This window comes from Macaca fascicularis, chromosome 2, assembly GCF_037993035.2.
Source record: "Macaca fascicularis isolate 582-1 chromosome 2, T2T-MFA8v1.1".
Lineage (NCBI taxonomy): Eukaryota > Metazoa > Chordata > Mammalia > Primates > Cercopithecidae > Macaca > Macaca fascicularis.
The window spans coordinates 92,771,579-92,795,243 of NC_088376.1; the positions used below are offsets into that span (position 1 = coordinate 92,771,579).

The following is a 23,665-nucleotide window of genomic DNA, read 5'->3' on the forward strand; positions in this document are numbered from 1 at the left end:
TAGGTTTATTTTAGGGGCATATTGAAATTTTTATAATATCAAGGTCCCTAAGAACATGATGGTGTTTTACATTTTCCTAAATTTTGTATTTATATTTATTAGAGCTTCAGACATTTTTGTAAATAGCTTCTGTGCATATTTTTATTGTTGAGGACACTTGTAGGATTTATTTTTTGGTTGTTGCTGTAAGTAGAATTTTTTTGTATAAAATTTTTATTTTACAGCTGCCTGTTGTTTACATGTAGAAAGCTAATGGATTGTTAGTTAACTTGCTGCTTAAGTGGATCTTTGACTAGAACCTTTTAAAAAAAAATTGTTTTATACTAGATTGCTTTCGAAATTAGTTCTTCGGATAGTGCTTTTTCACTGCTCAAGGATTCCTTCTACTCCTTCCATCCCTACCTTCATTTTACACTTAATTTATTGCATTTTTTTTGTTTGTTTGTTTTTGAGATGGAGTTTCGTTCTTGTTGCTGAGGCTGGAGTGCAGTGACACTATCTTGACTCACTGCAACCTCTGCCTCCTGGGTTCAAGCGATTCTCCTGCCTCAGCCTCCCAAGTAGCTGGGATTACAGTCATGCGCCACCACACCCGGCTAATTTTATATTTTTAGTAGAGACGAAGTGTCTCCATGTTGGTCGGGCTGGTCTCTAACTCCTGACCTCAGGTGATCCGCCCGCTTCGGCCTCCCAGAGTGCTGGGATTACAGGTGTGAGCCACCGCGCCTGGCCCAATTTATGGCATTTCTGGTTTTTTACTACATGTTGCCTATTTGTTGTTTTGTCAGAGTTATGTGGGCATTTTAAGATTTTTTTCCCGCTTATCCATAGTAAGCTGTGAACGTTTTAAGATTTTGAATACACTTCAGATGTGTTATATTGCCTAGTTATTCATGATTATCTTAAATTATAGTTAAGAGTTTCAAATGTAAACATTGTTGGACTGTGTGAGTGAACAAGACAAGTGACCTTTTAATAAGGATGCTTTGAAATCTTCCGTGTCTGCATATGTATGGAAAGAAGAAAAAGAAATGTCAAAGGCTTTCTTCTGAGAAATACGGGGCCTGAGCCAGGTGGGTGTGAATAGGAAGAGAGACAGTCAAACACCCCAAGGATTGGGGATTGAGGACAGAAATTATGGAGACTTAAAGGCATAAAGCCCCCTGCCATGTGCAGACACATGTGGCTGTTACTGGTGTCTCCTATCAGATTTTGGCAAAGACCCAGCCCTGTCAATTTGGGTCTCTTGAGCAGGCGGGGAAACCTGGCATCATTCTGGTGGCCTGGGGAGTACAAAAATACGTTTAAAAGTATTGACTGTGTCCTATCAGGTGGACTAAATTTTAGAGAAATCTGGCCATTAGAAACACGTTTGTCTAGAATTTAGGACTTGGGGATTAGATTTTATGGAGTAGGATGTTAGAAATTGTTCACTGCAGTCCAAATAAATTTTAAGGACTAGGCGTCAGGCCTTAATCTAGTAAATCTTATGGCAGAATGATACTAGCAATGAGTAGATGCTCAAGGGCCGGGGCAAGGGCTGGGGTGTGGTGGCTTACGCCTGTAATCCCAGCACTTTGGGAAGCCAAGGTGGACGGATCATGAGGTCAGGAGATGGTGACCATATTGGCCAACATGGTGAAACCCAGTCTCTGCTAAAAATACAAAAATTAGCTGGGTGTGGTGGCGTGTGCCTGTAATCCCAGCTACTTGGGAGGCTGAGGCACGATAATCACTTGAACCAGGGAGTTGGAGGTTGCAGTGACCAGAAATTGTGCTACTGCACTCCAGCCTGGTGACAGAGTGAGACTCCATCTCAAAAAAAAAAAAAAAAATTGTGCAGAGCTGTGTTTTAAAGTTTGTGAAAAATGTGCACTCCAAGTTGATACTGATGTTTATGGTGGAAGTGTTTGTGGGAAAGGTAGAAGTGATTTTTAGATAGAAAATAAAGTTCTTATTACAAAGCAGAGTGAGAAAGATTATTATAAAGGTGAGAAAGGAGAGTGAAATTTTCTAGTGATTTAGACTTCTGATTTGAACTAATCCACTATGAATTATACAGAAACTAGAAAGATTAATTTGTGAGACTTTTCAAAGTTAGTGAGAGTTTGTTGAAGGACTAGAACATGTTAGTGGAAGTTGAAAATATGGCTGTCTTCTGATGGGAGAGATGCTTTACTAATATAAACATGGAAATTCTCGGTTTCTGAAATTTGTTAAAAAATGGCAAGGGTATAATATAGTTATATTTGCTGGTAATATAACTGTGAATGCGCGGACCAAAGTGATTGTTGAAAGTGAATGTGGGCCAGGTGTGGTGGCTCATGCCTATAATCCCAGCACTTTGGGAGGCCGAGGTGAGTGGATCACCTGAGGTCAGGAGTTCGAGACCAACCTGGCCCACATGGCAAAACTGTCTCTACTAAAAATACAAAAAAATTAGCCAGGTGGTGGGGTAGTCCCAGCTACTGGGAAGGCTGAGGCAGGAGGATCGCTTGAGCCAGGGAGGTGGAGGTTGCCTTGAGCCAAGATTGCACCACTGCACTCCAGCTTGGGCAACAGAGTGAGACTCTGCGTCAAAAAAACCAAAAAAAACAAAAAGTGAATGTGCCCTACTAGAAACTGTCCAGAAAGTCATCATTAGCATGGTCAGATAATCAAAGCCTGAACTAGAGTGGCAACTCTTAATATTTAAATTTAGGGAGGATTAATTAATAAATATCTCCAGAATTGCAAGGCAGGAGCTACTATAGCAGTCTTTTTTTTTTTTTTCTTCCCCTTCTTTGAGATGGAGTTTTGTTCTTGTTGCCCAGGCTGGAGTGCAGTGGTGTAGCCTCGGCTCACTGCAACCTCTGCCTCCTGGGTTCAAGTGATTCTCCTGCCTCGGCCTCCTGAGTAGCTGGGATTAAAGGTGTCTGCTATCACATCTGGCTAATTTTTGTATTTTTAGAAGAGATGGGGTTTCACCATGTCGGCCAGGCTGGTCTCGAACTCCTGACCTCAGGTGATCTGCCTGCTCCGGCCTCCCAAAGTGCTGGCATTACAGGCGTGAGTCATTACACTTGGCCTACCATAGCAATCTTCAAGAGGAAGGGTATCCTTGGTTTTAGGCCTCAGTGAGGATGTTTGTATAGAAATGTCCAATAGCACACACATAAATGAAACAACAGGGAGTTGGAGCTGGAGAAGAGGAGTGAACCATTCCCAGTGCCAGTTAATATTTTGAAAATTTTGCTTAGAAAAATGTCTGACACAGAGTACGCCCTTAAATATTTTTTTTTTGTTTTTCTTTTTTTTTGTTTTTTTGTTTTGAGATAAGCCCGTAATCTGTCACCCAGGCTGGAGTGCAGCAGCCTGGTCACGGCACAGCAGCATGATCATGGCTCACTGCAACCTCTGCCTCCCAGGCTCAAGTGATCCTCCCACCTCAGCCTTCCAGGTAGCTGGGACCACACACGCCACCAGGCCCGCCTAAGTTTTTTGTATTTTTGGTAGAGATGGGATTTCACTCTTGCCTAGGATGGTCTCAAACTCCTGAGCTCAAGCTGTCTGCCTTTCTTGGTCTTCCAAAGTGCTGGGCTCCCGGGCTTGCTTTGTTTTTTATTACTGTTACCCCTCTTCCGTCTACTTTGTAAGTTTCAAAAACAAAAACAAAAAAGAACAAAACATTTGTTGTTGTTGTAAGTTTGCCTTTTCCCTTTATTCTCTTTGTTTTGGGTTTATTCCTTCAAATCTCTTTAGTGTTACTTAATGGACTTTTGGGAAGGAGTGAGATAAACAGATGTGTTTGTTTTTGCCTTGCTTTGACGAGGTATTATACATGTGTTTATATAGCTAGTTTGCTGTGGACATTATGGAGTCGTGTGATAAAGATGTTTTAGAAAAGTATTTCCTATGTACCCCATGGTTGAAAGTATGTATAAACATTTCACTAACATTCAGTAATTTGCGGTTCTGATTCATAGTAATATAAAGTCATTTAATGTTCATTGTAATTATATAAGTGCCAAGGACTGCTTGCCTGTGGTTACAGAGTGGTGGAATCAGGATTTCAGCAACAGTAATTCTACACCCAAGTCCTTTGCTCTTTCTTGAGTCCTTTGCTCTTTCTTGAGTATGTCAGATCTTATGGTTTCTTCCAACTGTATTAATCAAAGGAAGATAAAGAAGGCTAATTTTAATATTAATTTTAAGCCTGAAAAATGACCACCAGTTGTTATTGAGAATCTGTATTCATTCCAACATAGTTGTGAACAATGTACTCACTATAGCCCAATTTTAAGGGAAGGGAAAGAGAAGTATGTAGAAAAAATAAGATTAAGTTAATGGCAAAGATAGTATTCAAAATGTAGTCATGCATTTTACTGAAGGTGGACTATAATATTGATAACATTTATAACAAAATTGAGTTCTTAGTTTGTGCCAGGTACTGTGCTAAACATTACTTCATTTAGTTCTCATAATTTTTCATTAGGTGGATGATACTGTGATTAATTTCATTAGTTCAAAACTGTATTCAAGAATATACAAGTGATAGAGTTTGGGTATGAATCCTGGCAACCAGTACTCTAGAGCTTGAACTCTTTGTCACAGTAGTAAATACTGAACCCTTAGTCACAATACTAAATAACTGCCTTGCTGAACTAATACCTGAGATGTTCCAGGGATGTACATTTACTTTTGCTAATTCCCAGGTAGATGATACCAGGTGAAAAATGAGGTTCAGAGAGATTAAGTAACTTAAAAGATCATGTATCTCGTAAATGGTAGAGATGGAAATCAAACTCACATCTGCCTAATTCCAAACCTGTGTTCTTTCAGTACTCCCTATTATCTTTGTATCTCTAATACAGCCTTTTAGAGTTATGGAGTGCTTTAATATTGATATGCTTTTATAATGTTTTTGTGTCTTGCAGGGATTTATCAAAGATGTTCATGAAGACTCCCTTACAGTTGTTTTTGAAAATAAGTAAGTTATTTTTGTTGACGAAGGCCTTCATATTAGAGGTGGCAGTGCCAAACTGTTTGCTTCTAGGGGGTGGGGAGGTTTGGTTGTTTGATCGTAAGTCTATCTTTGATAACTGTTTATCTGTTTTTCTGTCCATAATTGTCACTTTTTTCATAACGCTCTTCTTTGCCAAAACATGTTTAGATATGAATCAGTTTTGCAGAAATAGATGGCACAAATTAGATGATAATATGCTTAATACTTAAAAAGCCCAGAATTTTCAAATGATGTTGTAGAAGGTCTTCCAGTTGACTGCTGGTCATCAGAATAAGTATTAAGCCATCTTTAATTGCCTGAGGGGTATGTAATCTAAAAATGTGAAAGACAGCATACTGGGCTTGGTTAGGAAGGGCTATAAAAGAGCACTGGGCTGGGTGTGGTGGCTCATGCCTGTAATCCCAGCACTTTGGGAGGCCAAGGTGGGCAGATCACCTGAGGTCGGGAGTTTGAGACAGCCTGGCTAGCATGGTGAAACCTCGTCTCTACTAGAAAATACAAAAAAATTAGCTGGGCATGGTGGCGGGTGCTTGTAATTCCAGCTACTTAGGAGGCTGAGGCAGTAGAATTGCTTGAACCCGGGAGGTGGAGGTTGCAGTGAGTGAGCCGAGACTGCGCCATTGCACTCCAGCCTGGGTGACAAGAGGGAAACTCTGTCTCCAAGAGCACTGTTTAATTGATGGTCAGAAAAAAACTGTTCAGCTTCCACTTTTAAGCTGTTTCTGGAATTGCCTGAAAAGATCATTGCCTAACAGCTGCTTCATGTAGAAACAAATGTTGAGATGATTTCTATCTTTGAGCAGCTGCCATTTGGACAGTAATGGTTAAAAGAAAGCATCCCCAAATCTTTTACTTGTCAGCTGCTACTTTGCCCAGCCTAGGCAGATGGAAACTTGAGGGACATTTTATGTCATAGTATACTTCCCAGACATATAAATGACCTATGAGAAATTAGAGTAGGGAATAATTTTTTACTTTATAATTTCAGCTTTTAAAATACAACATAAAAAATGTCAGTTAACTACTAAATTGGTTTAATACATTAATATTTGCTACAGAGTTAAAAATAAGCTTTTTCTAGGTTCTAATTATAATGTATGTATCCACTGTAGGAAAGATAAATGGAATGGGAAAACGAAATCTTTTGTAATTCAGCTGTTCAAAATAATTGCTGATAATTTTCTGTATTTCTGTGAATATGTATACTAAAAAGAGTTAAACAGTTTATATTGTTTTCTAATCTATGAAATTGTGTTTCCTTTGATAGGTCATGTAGTTGTGAAACTATTTGAAATAAGTTGGTATCACTACTATTTATTGGGCAGCTGTGTCGATTCAACATTTTGAATCAGAGTTAGTCATCAGTGTGAACTTAGCTTATTTCATTTGCAGAATAATGTACGTACTGCTCTTACGATGAGTAATTTGGGAGAATGTGTGTACTTGCTCTTAGGATAAGTAATTTGGGAGGTAATGTACAATTGTTAACAATTTTGTTAATTATGAACTTCATTAAGAGTCATACAAAATCTGTTCTACTTCAGTAACTAATTACTTGGGAAATTATTAATAGTATGAATGTTGTTTTTCTTCTCTTTAGGGAAAGCCTAAATGATAAACTAACTTGAAAAAATATGTAACACCAGGTGTAGACTGTATATTTTTAAATTGTTAATACACCTTTTCTAATCCTTCAGTTGGCAACCAGAACGCCAGGTTCCATTTAATGAAGTCAGATTACCACCACCACCTGATATAAAAAAAGAAATTAGTGAAGGAGATGAAGTAGAGGTATGTTTTTTTAAGTTTATTTTCTTGTGGTGTCTATTTTTTGATTTAAATAAATATTCTTTTAGGAAAATTAGCTTAGTTGATGGAGGATAAATCTGATTCCTTTTCTCTATTCTTTCTGTTGGTGGTAATGGCCGTGTAATATAGCAGTGCTTGAGTTTTGGAGCTAGAATGGGTCTCACCTGTCTCATTTTTAGCTGTGTAGACTTTAAATTTATCATTATAATTTGGAAGTCATGGATGATAGGGTATTTGCATTTTTAAAAGAACCTAGAATAGAACTCTGTGCACTATGGTGTTACCTTTTTCCTTCTTTTTGCTAATTACTTTGAATAATTTGTCTTACGACTTGCCTGGGTGTCTTTATGAGGTATTGATAGTTATTCTTTTACTATAGTGATCATTAACAGAGTTAATATATAACTGTAAAATATTGTAACTAGCTTTCTGCCTTCTAGAATATTCTAGAAATGTCTGAGGAAAAATTTAAAAGTACAGAAAACCAAAAAAAAAAAAAAAAAATGGAGGGAAAGAAAAATCACAGCTCACAGATGAATAAAACACTGTTCATGTTGTGCATGTTCTTTCAGGCTTGTCTCAGCATCCCAAAATGATGAGATTACAGGCGTGAGCCACCATCCCCAGCCCTGCAAACATTTTATTTAATTTATTTTTTTGAGATAGAGTTTCCCTATTGTCTTCCAGGCTGCAGCGCAATGTCGCTATCTTGGCTCACTGCAACCTCTGCCTGCCAGGTTCAGGCGATTCATCTGCCTCAGCCTCCTGAATAGCTGGAACTACAGGCGTGCATCACCATGCCTGGCTAAGTTTTGTATTGTTAGTAGAGACGGGGCTTCACAATGTTGGCCAGACTGGTTCTCGAACTCCTGACCTCAGGTGATCTGCCTGCTTTGTCCCCCCAAAGTGCTGAGATTACAGGTGTGAGGTACCGTGCCTAGCCATTTACAAACATTTTAAATGTACATATTCTGTACTAAGCACTTTGCAAGTGATTTAGTTATCTGCCAGTTTTATTTTATTGTTTGAGATGGAGTCTTGCTCTGTCTTCCAAGCCGGAGTTCAATGGAGCGATCTCAGCTCACTCCAACCTCCGCTTCCCACGTTCAAGCGATTCTTCTGCCTCAGTCTTCTGAGTATCTGGGATTACAGGTACCCACCACCATGCCCAGCTAATTTTTTTTACTTGTAGTAGAGACAGAGTTTCACCTTGTTGGCTAGGCTGGTCTTGAACTCCTGACCTCAGGTGATCACCCACCTCGGCCTCCCAGAGTTCTGGGATTACAGGTGTGAGCCACCACACATGGCCTGATTTTTTAATGATAAATTTTCTTTGAGCTCTCATTAATATAGGTAATAAGCTAGGAAGTCAAAAATTGCAGCACTTCAATCCCTGACAACCTTAATTTAGCGTACCCACTTTGGTGGAAGTCAGAGATAAAAGAGTGAGTAAAGTGAGTGCTTTACTTATTCATGAGGGACTTGGCTCATGGCACCCTGACATAATTTATACTTTGCTTTAGTAAAAGCAAAATAGTACACAGTGAACTTAGTGCAAATAATTAAAATCCAGGCAGAATGGCAATAAGTTAAGAAATAACTTTTTGTAAGGATACCTGTAACTATCTGTGTGTATTAGAGTTCTCGAGGAAAATGTTACTGGTGGAATCCGGGGGAGACACGAGGAAACAAAGTGGTGAAATGACTGCTGCAAATCAAGAAGTGTAAAGTGGGGTCCTTGGTGGGTGCTATATATGGCGGTGATACTGCAGATTACTATGTTCATTTGGACTTTAGATTTTATTGAAAAAGGTTTTCTCAATGTTGTATCTTTTTCTAATAGTTTTCTGTGAGAATAAAGAGGCTTGATTCGTTTCCATTTTTTGAAATTTCTGGTATAGTGTTTTTTGGATTTTGAGTAAGCAAAAGTTAGGTCAAGAAAGGAATGATGTAGGTTTGGACATGTTCTAGAATTAGAAATGTGTGGCAGTCAGTTTTGAGAGGAATGCTTCTTACACTTTTTTGTTGTTTAGACACTTAAAATTGGTAGCATGGAGTCTCAGATTAAAGGGAAAACTATTCTTGGTGGGGTGCTGAGGGTGTTGTTACAGTGTACTTTTTCCATTCCTGTCCAGGAGGGTCCTGCCCTGTTACTGAACAGTGGCTCACCCCTGTGGTCTGCCTCCGCCTCTGTGAAGAAGACATTGATGTAGAGATTGAGTGATTTAGAAATTGAATCTAGTTTTTTTTCTTTTTAAATTTCACATTATGTTTTATGATTCAGCTCTGGTCATATTTGCTCTCCAAAATTTTGTAAGTCATCTGAAATTAAGATGTGATTTTTTTTTTTCACTTTTGAAAAATTTGAAAATTCATATAAGGAAAAAGGAAAATTCATATAAGGAAAAAATCTTGCCACCCATAGGATTTTGTTTTTTTGTCACCGTTTATTAAGGATTTATCTATATTACCTAGAGTGTTTAGAAACTCTTGAGTTAGTGCTTTCCCAGGTAATGTTTCAAAAGCCTCCTCCCCTCCTTTAAATTTAAAGTAATAAAACTTAATATAAAAAATGAAATGATAAAAAATTATATAAAGTACCAAGTGAACCTTCCATCTTAATGTAGGTGTACTTGTCCACCCACCCTAACTTAAATCTCATTTACCAGAGTTGATTCTCTTGTGAGTTTTTTTGTTTGCATGTATAAAGGACATATTTAAGTTGAAAAAAAATTGGGATTAAGTTATATATTTTTGACTTTTGTATTCACTTAATTAGGACAGCAAACATTTTCTTGTCTTCTCATTTAAATTTACCTCATTTTTTGTAACCACCTCAAAATTATTTGGTGTGGATATATCAAATTAAAAAACATTGAAATTACCAAATGTTTTGCTGTTAGCTAAAGAAAACAATGCGAGAATTGAAGTTAATATTCTTATGCAAATCTGGTAGTATTATAGTTCCCGTGAGGTTAAATTGCAGAATCAAAAGGCATGATATATACATTTTTAAAAGTATTAAAATGTATCGTTTCATCATCCAAAAATGTCTTTGGAATTACCACTTTATAATTTTATTAACCCTGGAGGTATCTTTTTCATACGTTGGGTGACTGTATTGTATTGTTCATATGTACAGTTTTGTAAACTTGGTGGATGGAAGCTGATGTCTCCTGAATTCTCATTTCCTTAATCATAATATGGGAACATCACTTAAATTAGTTTATTGGCTCTTAACCCCTTGTTCTGTGAATTGTCTATTTGTTTGTTTGTGTAGTTTTTGGGGTAGGAAATCCTTGCATTTTGTGGCTGAGTTTTATCTTTAGTTTTATTTTTGAGACAGAGTTTTGCTTTTCTTGTCCAGGCTGGAGTGCAATGGCACGATCTCGGCTCACCACAACCTCTGCCTGCTGGGTTCAAGCGATTCTCCTGCCTCAGCCTCCCTAGTAGCTAGGATTACAGGCATGCGCCATCACACTTGGCTGATTTTGTATTTTTGGTAGCGACGGGATTTCTCCATGTTGGTCAGGCTGATCTCGAACTCTCTACCTCAGGTGATCCTCCCGCCTTGGCCTCCCAAAGTGCTGGGATTACAGGTGTGAGCCACCGTGCCTGGATCTGAGTTTTGATCTTTTTATGTTTTTTTTCCTCAGGCAATTTTATTTTTTATTTTTTGAGACAGAGTCTCACTAAGTTGCTCAGATTGTGCAGTGGCACAATCTCGGTTCACTGCAACCTCTACCTCCCGAGTTTAAGTGATTCTCGTGCCTCGGTCCCTGAGTAGCTGGAATTAACAGGCGCACGCCACCATGCCCAGCTAATTTTTTTTATTTTTAGTAGAGATGGAGTTTTGTGATGTTGGCCAGGCTGGTCTCGAACTTCTGGCCTCAAGTGAACACCTGCTTTGGCCTCCCAAAGTGCTGACATAATAGGCGTGAGACACTGCGCAGGCTTACTTTTACATTTTTGAATTACGTTTTTTTACATCTGCTTCCCTGCATTATTTTTCCCTTATATGGGGGCGTGGGGATGGGGAATCCTTTTAGATTGCTTCATATCTGATCGCGTTAGTTATGAAATGTAATTTTTTGGTCAATAAACACTTTTTCTTAAACTTTTTCTGGGATTGTGCAAAATAGCAGAGGTAAGCCTGACATCTAAGCTGATAACCTGTTGTTTTTTTTTTTTTTTGTCGGGGTGAGATGGAGTTTCACTATTGTTGTCCAGGCTGTAGTGCAATGGCACCATCTTGGCTCAGCGCAACCTCCGCCTCCTGGGTTCAAGTGGTTTTCCTGCTTCAGCCTCCTAAGTAGCTGGGATTACAGGCATGTGCCACCACACCTGGCTAATTTTGTATTTTTAGTAGAGACAGGTATTCTCCATGTTGGTCAGGCTGGTCTCTAACTCCTGACCTCAGGTGATCCACCTGCCTCAGCCTCCCAAAGTGCTGGGATTACAGGCTCGAGCCACCACGCCCAGCCCTGATAACGTTTTTTATAAGGTTTCTTCCTTGCATTTAGCATATTTGAAATTTTAAAAACCTGTTTTTGAACTGTGAGGTTTTCTGGTTTAGTATTCATTGTTAAAATAGGAATTGGCAAGTTTTTGTTCTTGTGGCATATGCCTTTCCTTTTCTAGTCATATGGTGGATTGTCAGGCATTATGGTTATGTATCTATATATTATATTAAAATGTTGGGATAGGCGCCTTGAGAGAAATTGGATTAAAAAAGAGAATAAAAATTATCTGAGGTAAGACACTCATTTACAACTTTTTAGGTTTTTTTTTTTTTTTTTTTTCCAAATTTTATTTTTTTGAGACAGCATCTTACTCTGTCACCCAGGCTGGAGTACAGTGGTGCCATCATGGCTCACTACAGCCTTGACCTCCTGGGCTCAAGGGATCTTCCTTGCCTCAGCTTCTCGAGTAGCTGGGATCATAGGCATGTGCCACCATGCTGGGCTAATTTTTGTATTTTTTTGAGAGATGAGGTTTTGCCATGGTGCCCAAGCGGGTCTTGAACTCTTGGGCTCAAGCAGTCGCCCACCTCAGCCTCCCAAAGTGGTAGGATTACAGGCGTGTGCTACTATGCCCAGCCTAATTTAGCATTTTATTTATGTAAAAGATATACATGGATTATTTATTCTACTTTTTAAAAAGTTTTAAGTTTGATTCTTTTGGCCAGTCTGAAGTTTTTAGCTGTCTGTATTTGGACGTAGTTTTTCTCATCATACCAAGATACCAAGACCATTGTTAGTCTTACTGCTTAGGACATGCTCACACATAAAGGAGAGAAGAACATAGTCTTTGTTACTTGTTTTTGTCTTGCGGAGTGGGTTTCTAGGACTTGATTCAGTAAAGAAAGTTGGTAGAAAACTGATTTGTTAAAGTATCTGCCTTAAAGGTGAATGAGATAATACTATTATTTAGGTAGAGAAATCACACATGTTCATTCCAGATGTTAAACTTTTCTAACGTGCGTTTTCTTAAAATGTAATAATACAAAATGGCAGATACATAATAGCAGTACTCAGTAAATGTATTTCACATGTTGAAAATGTATTTCACATGTTGAATTACGTTTTTTTACATCTGCTTCCCTGCATTATTTTTCCCTTATATGGGGGCGTGGGGATGGGGAATCCTTTTAGATTGCTTCATATCTGATCGCCTTAGTTATGAAATGTAATTTTTTGGTTGATTTATGGTTATTTATGATTGATTATTTAGTTTAATAGTAAATAATATTTGGAAAATTTCTTTGGAAAAATGGAAATATAGTTAATTTATTGAAGACTGGTAAAAATTCTCTTTGATACTTACTCTTTTTTTTTTTTTTTTTTTTTTTTGAGGTGGAGTCTCACTCTGTCGCCCAGGCTGGAGTGCAGTGGCCGGATCTCAGCTCACTGCAAGCTCCGCCTCCCGGGTTCACTCCATTCTCCTGCCTCAGCCTCCCAAGTAGCTGGGACTATAGGCGCCCGCCGCCTCGCCCGGCTAGTTTTTTGTATTTTTTAGTAGAGACGGGGTTTCACCGTGTTAGCCAGGATGGTCTCGATCTCCTGACCTCATGATCCGCCCGTCTCGGCCTCCCAAAGTGCTGGGATTACAGGCTTGAGCCACCGTGCCCGGCTGATACTTACTCTTAATTTGGCTACTTGAAAGACATAGGTTGAACATTATGAACTTCAGTGAAAAATTGATGACTTTAGGATCCAGATTGTAATTACATTTAATTCACTTACAGTTGTTCACTTGAGTTTAGATTTTTTTTTTTTTTTTTTAAACAGAGTGTGACTTGGAATCATTTGGTGGAAAGAATTCTGAAATAGGCTTTTGGAATTTGATTCTTCTTATTTATTTAGTCCTGCACTCCATAAAATGATAGTGATTAAAATGAGTGCTAATGTGTTTTTAGGCTTCTCATCATGGTCACTCCACAGTCTCCTGGATTTTAGTATGTTAGAGCAGTGTGTGGGCCATTTTCTCAGAGTGTGAATTGTTCCTGTGAAATAGTTTGCAGAGTTAAGTAAAATCTGAAGAAAGGGAATTTTTGTGGGGTGCTCTTATTCAATGACATATTTGTAAATCAATTCAGTAATTAATGTTTAGGATGTAATACACTAGAGCACAGTTTTAATGCTGGCTTATTAAAGTGATATTGTGGGAGATATACTCTTCATTTTGTATAGGGTATGATTTGATCCATAGCACCAAAGTGGATCCAAATTAATAATGGTTTTTTTTTTGTTTTCTTTTGTTTTGTTTTGAGACGGAGTCCTGCTCTGTTGACCAGGCTGGAGTGCAGTGGCATGATCTCGGCTCACTGCAACCTCTGCCTCCTAGGTTAAAGTGATTCTCCTGCCTCAGGCTCCTGAGTAGCTGGGATTACAGGCACCCGCCACCATGCCCTGCTAGTAGAGATGGAGTTTCACCATATTCGTCAGGCTGGTCTCGAACTCCTGACCTTACGTGATTCACCCGCCTTGGCCTCCCAAAGTGCTGGGATTACAGGTGTGAGCCACTGTGCCTGTGCCTGGCTCTTTTTTTTGTTTGTTTTAGAAGAAATCTTGCTCTGTCATCCAGGCTGGAGGGCAGTGGTTTGATCTTGGCTCACCTCCCAAGTTCAGGTGATTCTCCTGCCTCAGCCTCCCGAGTAGCTGGGATTACGGACACCCGCCCACCACCATGCCCAGCTAATTTTTGTACTTTTAGTAGAGACGGGGTTTTGCCATGTTGGCCAGGTTGGTCTCAAACTCCTGACCTCAGGTGATCCACCAGTCTCAGCCTCCCAGAGTGCTGGGATTACAGTTGTGGGCTGTGCGGCCAAATTTGTAGTGTTTTGATTCAGGCTCAGGAATTTATGTTTAGTCACTTTATGAGAGTAACTTGGTCTTTCAGGAGTGAAGTTATTAATGAAGCTTATAGAAATGAATATTAAGTTTAAAATATTTCACTGTTCAGTGAGAAAAGCCTCCAGGCAGTTGAAAATGGTTTATTTAGGAAGCTAGATTCATGGATGGTTATGCTTTGGTGAAAATAGAATAAGGGGGTTAGGTAGTTTTAAGACATAACATTTTCAGCAAATCAGACTTGATGTACCCACAGATTAATGAGATATTCGAGCTGCCTCTCTGAGATAGTTATTTGAATGGGCACCTTCTTTTAGTTGTTAGGATATTCTTTTTGTAACCCTCAGTATACTTGGGAAAACAGTCATCACTAATCATTTACTACATAATTTTGTAGCAGAAATAATTAAAGGGTAGTAAGGTCATTATTAGACCTTATTCTTTTTTTTGAGACAGGGTCTCACTCTGTCACCCAATTTATAGCATAGTGGCATGATCATGGCTCACTGCAGCCTTAACCTGCCAGTCTCAAGTGATCCTCCTTCCTCAGCCTCCGAAGTAGCTGGGACTAGAGGCATGCACCAACCACACCTGGCTAATTAAAAAAAAAATTTTTTTTATAGAGATGGGATCTTCCTGTGTTGCCCAGGCTGGTCTCAAACTTCTGGGCTCAAGCAATCCTCCTGCCTCAGCCTCCAAAAGTGCTGGGATTACAGGCATGAGTCACTGTGCCCGGCCATTATTAGACTTTTTTTAAGGCCATTATTGACTCCATGCTGGAGTATAGTGGAGCAAACACAACTCACTGCATCCTTGACCTCCTGGGCTCAAGCGATCCTTCCACCCCACCCCAGGCCCCCAAATAGCTGAGATTACAGGCACATGCCACTATGCCTGGCTAATTTTTGTACTTTGCATAGTGATGGTGTTTCTCCATGTCGTCCAGGCTGGGCTCGAACTCTGGAGCCAAAGTGATCTGCCCACCTCAGCCTCCCAGAGTACTGGGATTACGGGCGTGAGCTACCACGCATGGCCTTATTAGACATTTTAATAAGAGTTTAAACATAGCAAATCCAACTTTTTCATATTTTCCAGATTTTGATGATATATGTATCTACAATGAATGCAGTTGTCTAAATGTAACTAACTGCTCACTGTTACACATGAACCTAGGACATACCAATCTTACAAATACTGCTAGCAGATTTAAAATATATGTCTAATAAATTCTAGCTTATTCTGGTTATTCTTACAGTTAGATTATCAGAATGCAGTCCTTGAATACTTTGGAACTTTTAGTGGCATCTCATTCTATTGAGGAAGGGATAGCCATCTCTGCTGTAATTATAGTATTTTTAGTCAATTGAATTGACTAATCTACTGAATATTTTTGCATTTCATTGTCTTTTTTTTTTCTAGTTAACCTTTGTATGCACATCTGCTTTTGACATTTCCACTTACGAAGTACATTTCGGCATACAAACATTTCTTAAAATTTTATCTTCAATTTTTATTTTACCTTGTTTTTTTTGGAACAGAGTCTCGTTCTGTCACCCAGGCTTGAGTGTAGTGGCACGATCTTTCCTCACTGCAGTCTCAACTTCCCAGGCTCCAGCAATCCTCCCACCTTAACCTTCCATGTAGGTGGGACCACAGGTGTGCTCTACCACACCTGGCTAATTTATTTTGTATTTTTGGTAGAGACGGGGTTTCATCATGTTGTCCAGGCTGATCTTGAATTCCTGAGCTCAAGCAGTCCACCCGCTTGGCCCTTCAAAGTGCTGGGATTACAGGTGTAGGCCACTGCGCCTGACCACAAACATCTTAAAAGATGAAAGAACACTGTCTAATACCCTTTTAGCAAACCAGGATGATCTGGTTTCTGGTTGGAGGATTTTGCAGTCTCAGTTGAGTCATTAACTGGATGAGAATGCACATCATCTTTCCCTCTTCTTAGAAATACATTGTTTGAGAATATTCATCTAAGATGTCACCATCTGAAGACTTCATAGTCTGAGACTTTGCTTTGTAAGATGATTTCACATTTATCAGTAGAACCTAGTGTGCTGCTGTCTCTTTGCATCTGTTGTCTGATACCTCTACTAATTAGAAAGGCCTTCCTCTGTAAATTTTTCTTCTCTTCGCAATTATGAGTGAAAAATTCATAATTATCAACTGGTCAACGGTAGCTAAAAGCAGACTACAAGGATGGTGTTTTTGATCTTTTGAACTGTTTTGAAAGAGATGTGATACCTTGGGCTATGCAGTAAGGAAACTGTATGAACATTAACAGTTTATTTCACTGTTGCATCCTCTAGGTGATGCCATCATTCCTCTGTTCCATGTTAGTCTTTATTTAAAGCATAGCTGAGAATAACTGATGAATGTTGATGAAATAGTAAAGTGTTTCAAGACATAGGAAAAATAAGATCACTAGATTCTCCTTACATTTATAAAAGGGCCCAGTGGATACATATAATAGAGTATAAGGGTGAGTTTTATTCTAGTGTTAAACTTTCTTATTTTTGGAATATGTCTAAGGAAGAATATAAGTCATGAGATATTGATCCCTTTGAATAGTTAGATCTGTTTATAAAAGAAATGGAAAAACTAAAATTGAGTTTAATGGACCCTGATTAGTAAATTGGACTTACTGGTTTTTCTCATAGATTTTTTTCTAATCATGGTGTACAGTAAAGTTCATTAGTAGGTTTTGGTTTATTCATTTCCAGTTCCAGTATTCCTACCACTTCCAAGATTACTTTAAAATCATCCTGATAGAAGCTTCAGGCTAAAAAAGTCTTTGTTTTTAGTTGTTTGCATTTATCTCCCAGAAGTCTGTTAATATCCACTGATAGGTTTCCTTGGTCATCTCTGCAAAGGCATTCAATCTTGGTTTTTATTGGTTCTTAGTAGTTTCTTCTCAGAAACAACTTTTCTACCTTTCTCTATATTGAAAATATAATGCATTAAAGAAGCTCTGCTGTATCATAAGAAATAACTCTAATCCCAAGTAAAAGCTTCTGTGACCTATTGCATTAATAAAACTGATATTTATAGACATGAAGAATATAAGACTTGTTTTTTTGTGGATAGTTTTTGTTTTGTTTTGGAGATGGAGTTTCGCTCTAGTTGCCTAGGCTGGAGTGCGATGGCATGATCTCTGCTCACTGCATCCTCTGCCCCCTGGATGTGATTACCCTGCCTCAAGTGATTCTCCTGCCTCAGCCTCCCGAGTAGATGAGATTATGGGCACCTGCCACCATGCCCAGCTAATTTTTGTATTTTAGTAGAGACAGGGTTTACCATGTTGGTCAGCCTGGTCTCGAACTCCTGACCTCAAGTTATCCACCCACCTTGGCCTCCCAAAGTGCTGGGATTTCAGGCGTAAGCCACTGTGCCCAGCCTGGATAGGAGTTTTGTAATATACTTAATGTATTCTGCTAGATGAACTGAATGTGTGTAATTTTTTTTTTCAGTTAAACAATTTTTTTTTAGTTCATTTGATTTAGGTTCTTCAGCAAGGGATCTAAATGTCATATCCTCGATGGAATTTAAAAATTAGGTTAATCACTTTCTGAGAACAAGTTTTAATATTAACAATGTTGACAGAAACAGGAAGACCTGTGTTTTACATTATTTAAAACTCCTTTGTAAGAGTATTTCTTTAAAATAATACTTATGTTTAGTAAACCTCATGAATGTGGAATTAATTTCCAAGAAGCTAAATTGCCCAAAAAAGTGTAGTTTTATTTTTAAGTAGTAAATTTAAATGTACATATCACTTTCATTAAATTGCATTTAATATACCAGTTTAAATAGCATTTTTGATTCTTAAGTTTAATGGGATTGGGCATTAATAAAAAGTCATTATTTACAGCATTGAAATCTTTTGGGATGAATGGATATAGGCATTTTTTTTTCTTCTCAGGTATATTCAAGAGCAAATGACCAAGAGCCATGTGGATGGTGGTTGGCTAAAGTTCGGATGATGAAAGGAGAAGTAAGTAATTTTCACACTTGCTTTGTGACTAGTTTCTAAGGAATTACCTCAGTGTTTGGTTTTTGTAAATGTTATTTCAACTGTTAGTTTTATTTCTGAAAGCCTACCTGAGAAATAGTTGATCACACATTTCCATTAGCATTTATTTCTGTTTGTGTTCTGTATTGGCAAACACCAAAGCTGCTCTCCAGAGGTACACCTCAAGCATGTAAGGACCACCAAGGTTCATGCTTGTAAGAACCTATAATCTAGTTTAGGCAAATCAGATTTATGTAACTAAGCTGTGCTTAGTGTTTATGCCACATGGGGGAGGGTCCATTGGTTAAGCTGAGCAAGGTAATTAGAACTTCATTTAAACTTCATTATTTTTGTTCAGATGGGATTTTTAAAGTATTTTGATGTCTTTTAGTTTTATGTCATTGAATATGCTGCTTGTGACGCTACTTACAATGAAATAGTCACATTCGAACGACTTCGGCCTGTCAATCAAAATAAAACTGTCAAAAAAAATACCTTCTTTAAATGCACAGTGGATGTTCCTGAGGATTTGAGAGAGGCGTGAGTAATTTTATTTACTATTGAATTGTTCTGTGAATTAAGAAGATTTTTCAGTCCTACAAAACATTTTCCCTAATGCCCAATCAAAACCTTGTGATGGAAAATCATCTTAATGAACAGAGGTTTTAGTGGGGGATGTCAAAATGAAACACTGACTTTGTATTATAACTCCTCTGAATTTAATCTGTTGAGGTCTTACACATGAATTAATTTCTCTCTAGGTGTGCTAATGAAAATGCACATAAAGATTTTAAGAAAGCAGTAGGAGCATGCAGAATTTTTTACCATCCAGAAACAACACAGCTGATGATACTGGTAAGATAATACCATATTATAAGGTAGCTTATTGATGGGTATTGCACAGATTTTATAATTAGATATTTCAAAAGAGAAAAGCTAAGGTCAACTTAGTGTATAGTGAATTTATTAATATAGTGTGGGAGAAAAATTTTGCGGCTATAAAATGTTAATTACATTCTTAACATCATAAAATTCTTATGTGTGAGATCCTGGATTTTTCCCAAATCAAGCATATTCTGAATAGCGGATCTAAATAATACAGGAATTCAGAAAGGAAAGTGTGATTACTCAGAGTAGTGTTAGATGAAAAAAGTGTAGTAGATGAGAAGCAAGGAAGGCTTTGTATAGAAGATGGTGTTTGTGCTATTTGGAAGAATGATTAAAGTTTTGAGTAATTAGCTTGTTTGTTTATAGTCTGCCAGTGAAGCAACTGTGAAGAGAGTAAACATCTTAAGTGACATGCATTTGCGAAGTATTCGTACGAAGTTGATGCTTATGTCCAGAAACGAAGAGGCCACTAAGCATTTAGAAGTAAGTGGGTTTACTTACAAAAGAGTTTTCTGTGCCCCTTTTAGTTTTTGTCTGTTTTTGGAGACAGATTCTGGCTCTGCTGCCCAGGCTAGAGTGTAGTGGTGCAATCTTGGCTTATTGCAACCTCCGCCTCCCAGGTTCAAGCGGTTCTGCTGACTCAGCCGCCATGTAGCTGGGATTGCAAGTGTGCCCCACCAAATCCAGCTAAGTTTTGTGTTTTAGTAGAGATAGGGTTTTGCCACGTTGGCCAGGCTGGTCTCGAACTCCTGGCCTCAAGTGGTTGCCCGCCTCAGCTTTTCAAAGTGCTGGGATTACGGGCATGAGCCTCCGAGCCTGGCCCCCATTTAGTTTTATATTTTATATTTTTCAAGTTCTTTGCTTCAAATGAAGGCAGCCTAGGACCTCTGTTCCGTAACTATTTGGAGTTGTCGTGTCTGTAGAAGAATTGCTTTTCTTTTTTTTTTGAGACGGAGTCTTGCTCTGTCGCCCAGGCTGGAGTGCAGTGGCTGGGTCTCAGCTCACTGCAAGCTCCGCCTCCCGGGTTCACGCCATTCTCCTGCCTCAGCCTCCGGAGTAGCTGGGACTACAGGCGCCCGCCACCTCGCCCGGCTAGTTTTTTTTTGTATTTTTAGTAGAGACGGGGTTTCACCATGTTAGCCAGGATGGTCTCGATCTCCTGACCTTGTGATCCGCCCGTCTCGGCCTCCCAAAGTGCTGGGATTACAGGCTTGAGCCGCCGCGCCTGGCCGAAGAATTGCTTTTCTATTTTACCTTGTATCAAACATAGCCTTTCCTTTGCTAAATGCCTGTTGACTTGTTGATAGGACTTAGATGACAGGTGCCAAAGAGTGAAGAAACTAGAGATACTCAGTAGACTGTATTGCTAGTTCTTTACTTTGTATTTAACCTTTTTATTTTTTTATTTTTTTTTATTTTTTTATTTTTTTGAGACGGAGTCTCACGCTGTTGCCCAGGCTGGAGTGCAGTGGCGCGATCTCGGCTCACTGCAAGCTCCGCCTCCCGGGTTCCCGCCATTCTCCTGCCTCAGCCTCCTGAGTAGCTGGGACTACAGGCGCCCGCCACCGCGCCCGGCTAATTTTTTGTATTTTTAGTAGAGACGGGGTTTCACAGTGGTCTCGATCTCCTGACCTTGTGATCCGCCCGCCTCGGCCTCCCAAAGTGCTGGGATTACAGGCTTGAGCCACTTAACTGCCTTGTCGACTGTCAGTCGTGATACCTTTCATCAGTAACTAGTTCACTGTAACAACTCTTGTGTGAGAGGAGAGGAGGACTAGGAGTGGTGTATCATGTGACATGTATTAAAATATGAAGCTTATCATTATATCTCTGTCTTATCCTAAGGTACTCAGTTGTGTCCTGTTCTTTGCTACACTGTTAGGATACTTGTTCTTCCACTCACTCACACTTTCTAGATCTGGATGAATACACATGCATGCACACATTGTGTTGTCTTAGAGAAATTGAGATGTGTTTATTATCCTTAGGACAAATTTGGAAGTGTTCTCATTAATTTAAAAGTTCTGAACAAAGGATATGTGAACAAATCTGTCTGTATCTGGAAAAGTGTTTTAGCCTAATAGACGAATAAAACAATTTCTTTTCCCCATTCATTTTATGACATTAGATGAGTTTCCTTTATTAAGAGATTGCGTTTTTTTTTTTTTTTTTTTCGTTATGTGGGTTTTCAGTGCTTTTTTCTTCTCGTGTTTTTCTTTACACTGTGGTAAAGTGCATATGAAACTTCGCATCTTAACCATTTTTAAGTGTACACTTAATATTAAGTATGTTTACATTATTGATCAATCTTCAGGGCTTCTCATATTGTAAAACTGAAAATCTGTACCCTTTAGACAGCTGCTCATTTTCGCCTTTCCCCAGCCCCTGGCAACCATCATTCTGTTTTCTGTTGCTATAAATTTGACTATTTTAAATACCTCATGTAAGTAAAATCATTTTAGTCTTTTTTGTGTCTGGCGTATTTTACTTAGCATCAAGGTTCGTCTGTGTAGCATGTGTCAGAATTTCCTTTTTAAGGCAGAATGTATATACCACATTGTGTCCATTCATTCATTGATCTGTGGATTTGGGTTGCTTTCACCTCTTGACTATCGTAAATAATGCTATGAACATGGATGTGCAATAAAACATTTTGTGGCCACATGTGGTGGCTCATGCCTATAATCCCATCACTTTGGGAGGCTGAAGTGGGAGGATTGCTTTAGCCCAAGAGTTCGAGACCAGCCTGGGTAACATAGTGAGAGCTCGTCTCTTCAAAAAATAAAAAAATAAAAAATTAGCTGGGCTCAATGGTACGTGCCTGTATTTCCAACTATTCAGGAGGCTGAAGTGGGACGATTGCTTGAGCCCAGGAGATGGAGGTGGCAGTGAGCCATGATCATGCCACTGCACGCTAGCCTTGGTGACAGAGTGAGACCCTGTCTGAAAAAAAACCATACAAAAAAGCCATTTTGCATTTTGATCTTTTATAATACTAATTTTCCTTTTTTATTAGTGCACAAAACAGCTTGCAGCAGCTTTTCATGAGGAATTTGTTGTGAGAGAAGATTTAATGGGCCTGGCAATAGGAACACATGGTAGTAACATTCAGCAAGCTAGGAAGGTTCCTGGAGTTACCGCCATTGAGCTAGATGAAGATACTGGAACATTTAGAATCTACGGAGAGGTAAGTTCTCTTTCTCCTGCCTTGGCCTTTACTATAATGTATTAACCATCTATTGTTTGATTATATTTTTATCTGAAATTCCAGTTTCCCAGTGAAACATTTTTGAGGTAGAATTTATTCAGTTAGCATCAGTCAGCCTAGTAGTCATTACTTATGCAGCTGAATTGAAGTTAACTTTGTATTGAGGGGAGTGAAAGATTTACTAAGTAATTAAATATGTAGTTTTTAAAATTGAAACTGCTTCGGAATTTACTTCAGTTTTATACCCGTAACAAATAATCTCTCCAACTGTTTTTTTTTTTTTGGAATGTTTACTGTGTGCCAGGCACTGGCAGGAGTAAATGGCATATATTAGAATAGCTTTTCTAGAACTCGAATTTGTATAATGCTTCGTCACTGGTTAATCATGACGTTTGCAGGGGTAGAAAATTAGTAAGTTATTTTTAAAAAGTTATTCAGCCAGGTGCAGTGGCACACGTTTGCTTTCCCAGCTACTTGGGAATCTGAGGCAGGAGGATTGCTTGAGCCCATGAGTTTGAATCCAGCCAGAGCAATGTAGAGTTTAAAAATATATATATAAATTTATATATATACATATACACGCACCTTATCTGTATTTTTATGTATGTAAATTGAGACCATCCTTCAAATTTGAGTAACTGGATTTTTTTTTTTTTTTTTTTTTTTAAAAGAAACAAGGTTTTGCCATGTTGCATAGGCTGGTCTGGAACTCCTGAGCTCAAGCACTCCCCCTGCCTCAGCCTCCCAAAGTGCTGGGACTGTAGGCATGAGCCACTGTGCCTGGCCTGGAGTTTTTTTTGAATGACAATTTTGTGTCTTGACTTTTCATACATAGCTCTTATGAACAGCTTCTTTCACATGGTAAAGCTGACTAGAGGCTTTACTTTTAATTTTGAAACCTTTAAAAGTAGACAGTATAACATAGTAATTAAGGCAGCCAAGCACTGTGGCTCATGTCTGTAACCCCAGCAATTTTGGAGGCTGAAGCAGGAAGATCACTTGAGCCCAGGACTGAGAGGCTGCAGTGAGCTATGATCGTCATTGTCCTCTAGCCTGAGTGACAGAGCAAAGTTCTGTCTTGTTGAGAAGAAGGAGGAGAAAAAAAAAAAAAGGGCTTTGGAGCTATACTGCCTGGGTTGGAATTCACTTTAAGTAGGCCACTTTGAGTAGGCTTGCAGTTTGTTACTTTGCTTCTTTGTATAAGTGTTCTCATTATAAAATAATAATAGTGCTTACCTTAATATAGTTCTTAAAGATTGGATACATTATACAAAATGTTGATTGCATATGGTATATCACATAGTGTGTGCACAATAATTTGAGCTATGGTTTTATTTTTTTATTTTATTTTTTTTTTTGAGACGGAGTCTCGCTCTGTCACC

General features: G+C 38.7%; 1 protein-coding gene and 1 long non-coding RNA gene across 7 annotated transcripts in view; one reads left to right on the forward strand and one right to left on the reverse strand.

Annotated features, from left to right (window-relative positions):
* The window catches only part of FXR1 (FMR1 autosomal homolog 1), a 66,509-nt gene that overhangs the window by 15,795 nt on the left and 27,049 nt on the right, over positions 1-23,665 (forward strand). For all 6 annotated transcript variants that reach the window (XM_005546474.5, XM_005546475.5, XM_005546479.5 and 3 more), the window contains exons 2-8: positions 4,917-4,969; positions 6,703-6,796; positions 18,098-18,169; positions 18,579-18,727; positions 18,949-19,042; positions 19,442-19,558; positions 22,092-22,262. In XM_005546474.5, coding sequence (XP_005546531.1) covers positions 4,917-4,969; positions 6,703-6,796; positions 18,098-18,169; positions 18,579-18,727; positions 18,949-19,042; positions 19,442-19,558; positions 22,092-22,262 — 750 coding nt within the window. The remainder of the gene's footprint in view (positions 1-4,916; positions 4,970-6,702; positions 6,797-18,097; positions 18,170-18,578; positions 18,728-18,948; positions 19,043-19,441; positions 19,559-22,091; positions 22,263-23,665) is intronic.
* Positions 3,959-23,665, reverse strand: part of LOC135969680 (uncharacterized) — a 32,625-nt gene continuing 12,918 nt past the window's right edge. The window contains exon 2 of the long non-coding RNA XR_010585049.1: positions 3,959-4,142. This is a non-coding gene — a long non-coding RNA (uncharacterized lncRNA). The remainder of the gene's footprint in view (positions 4,143-23,665) is intronic.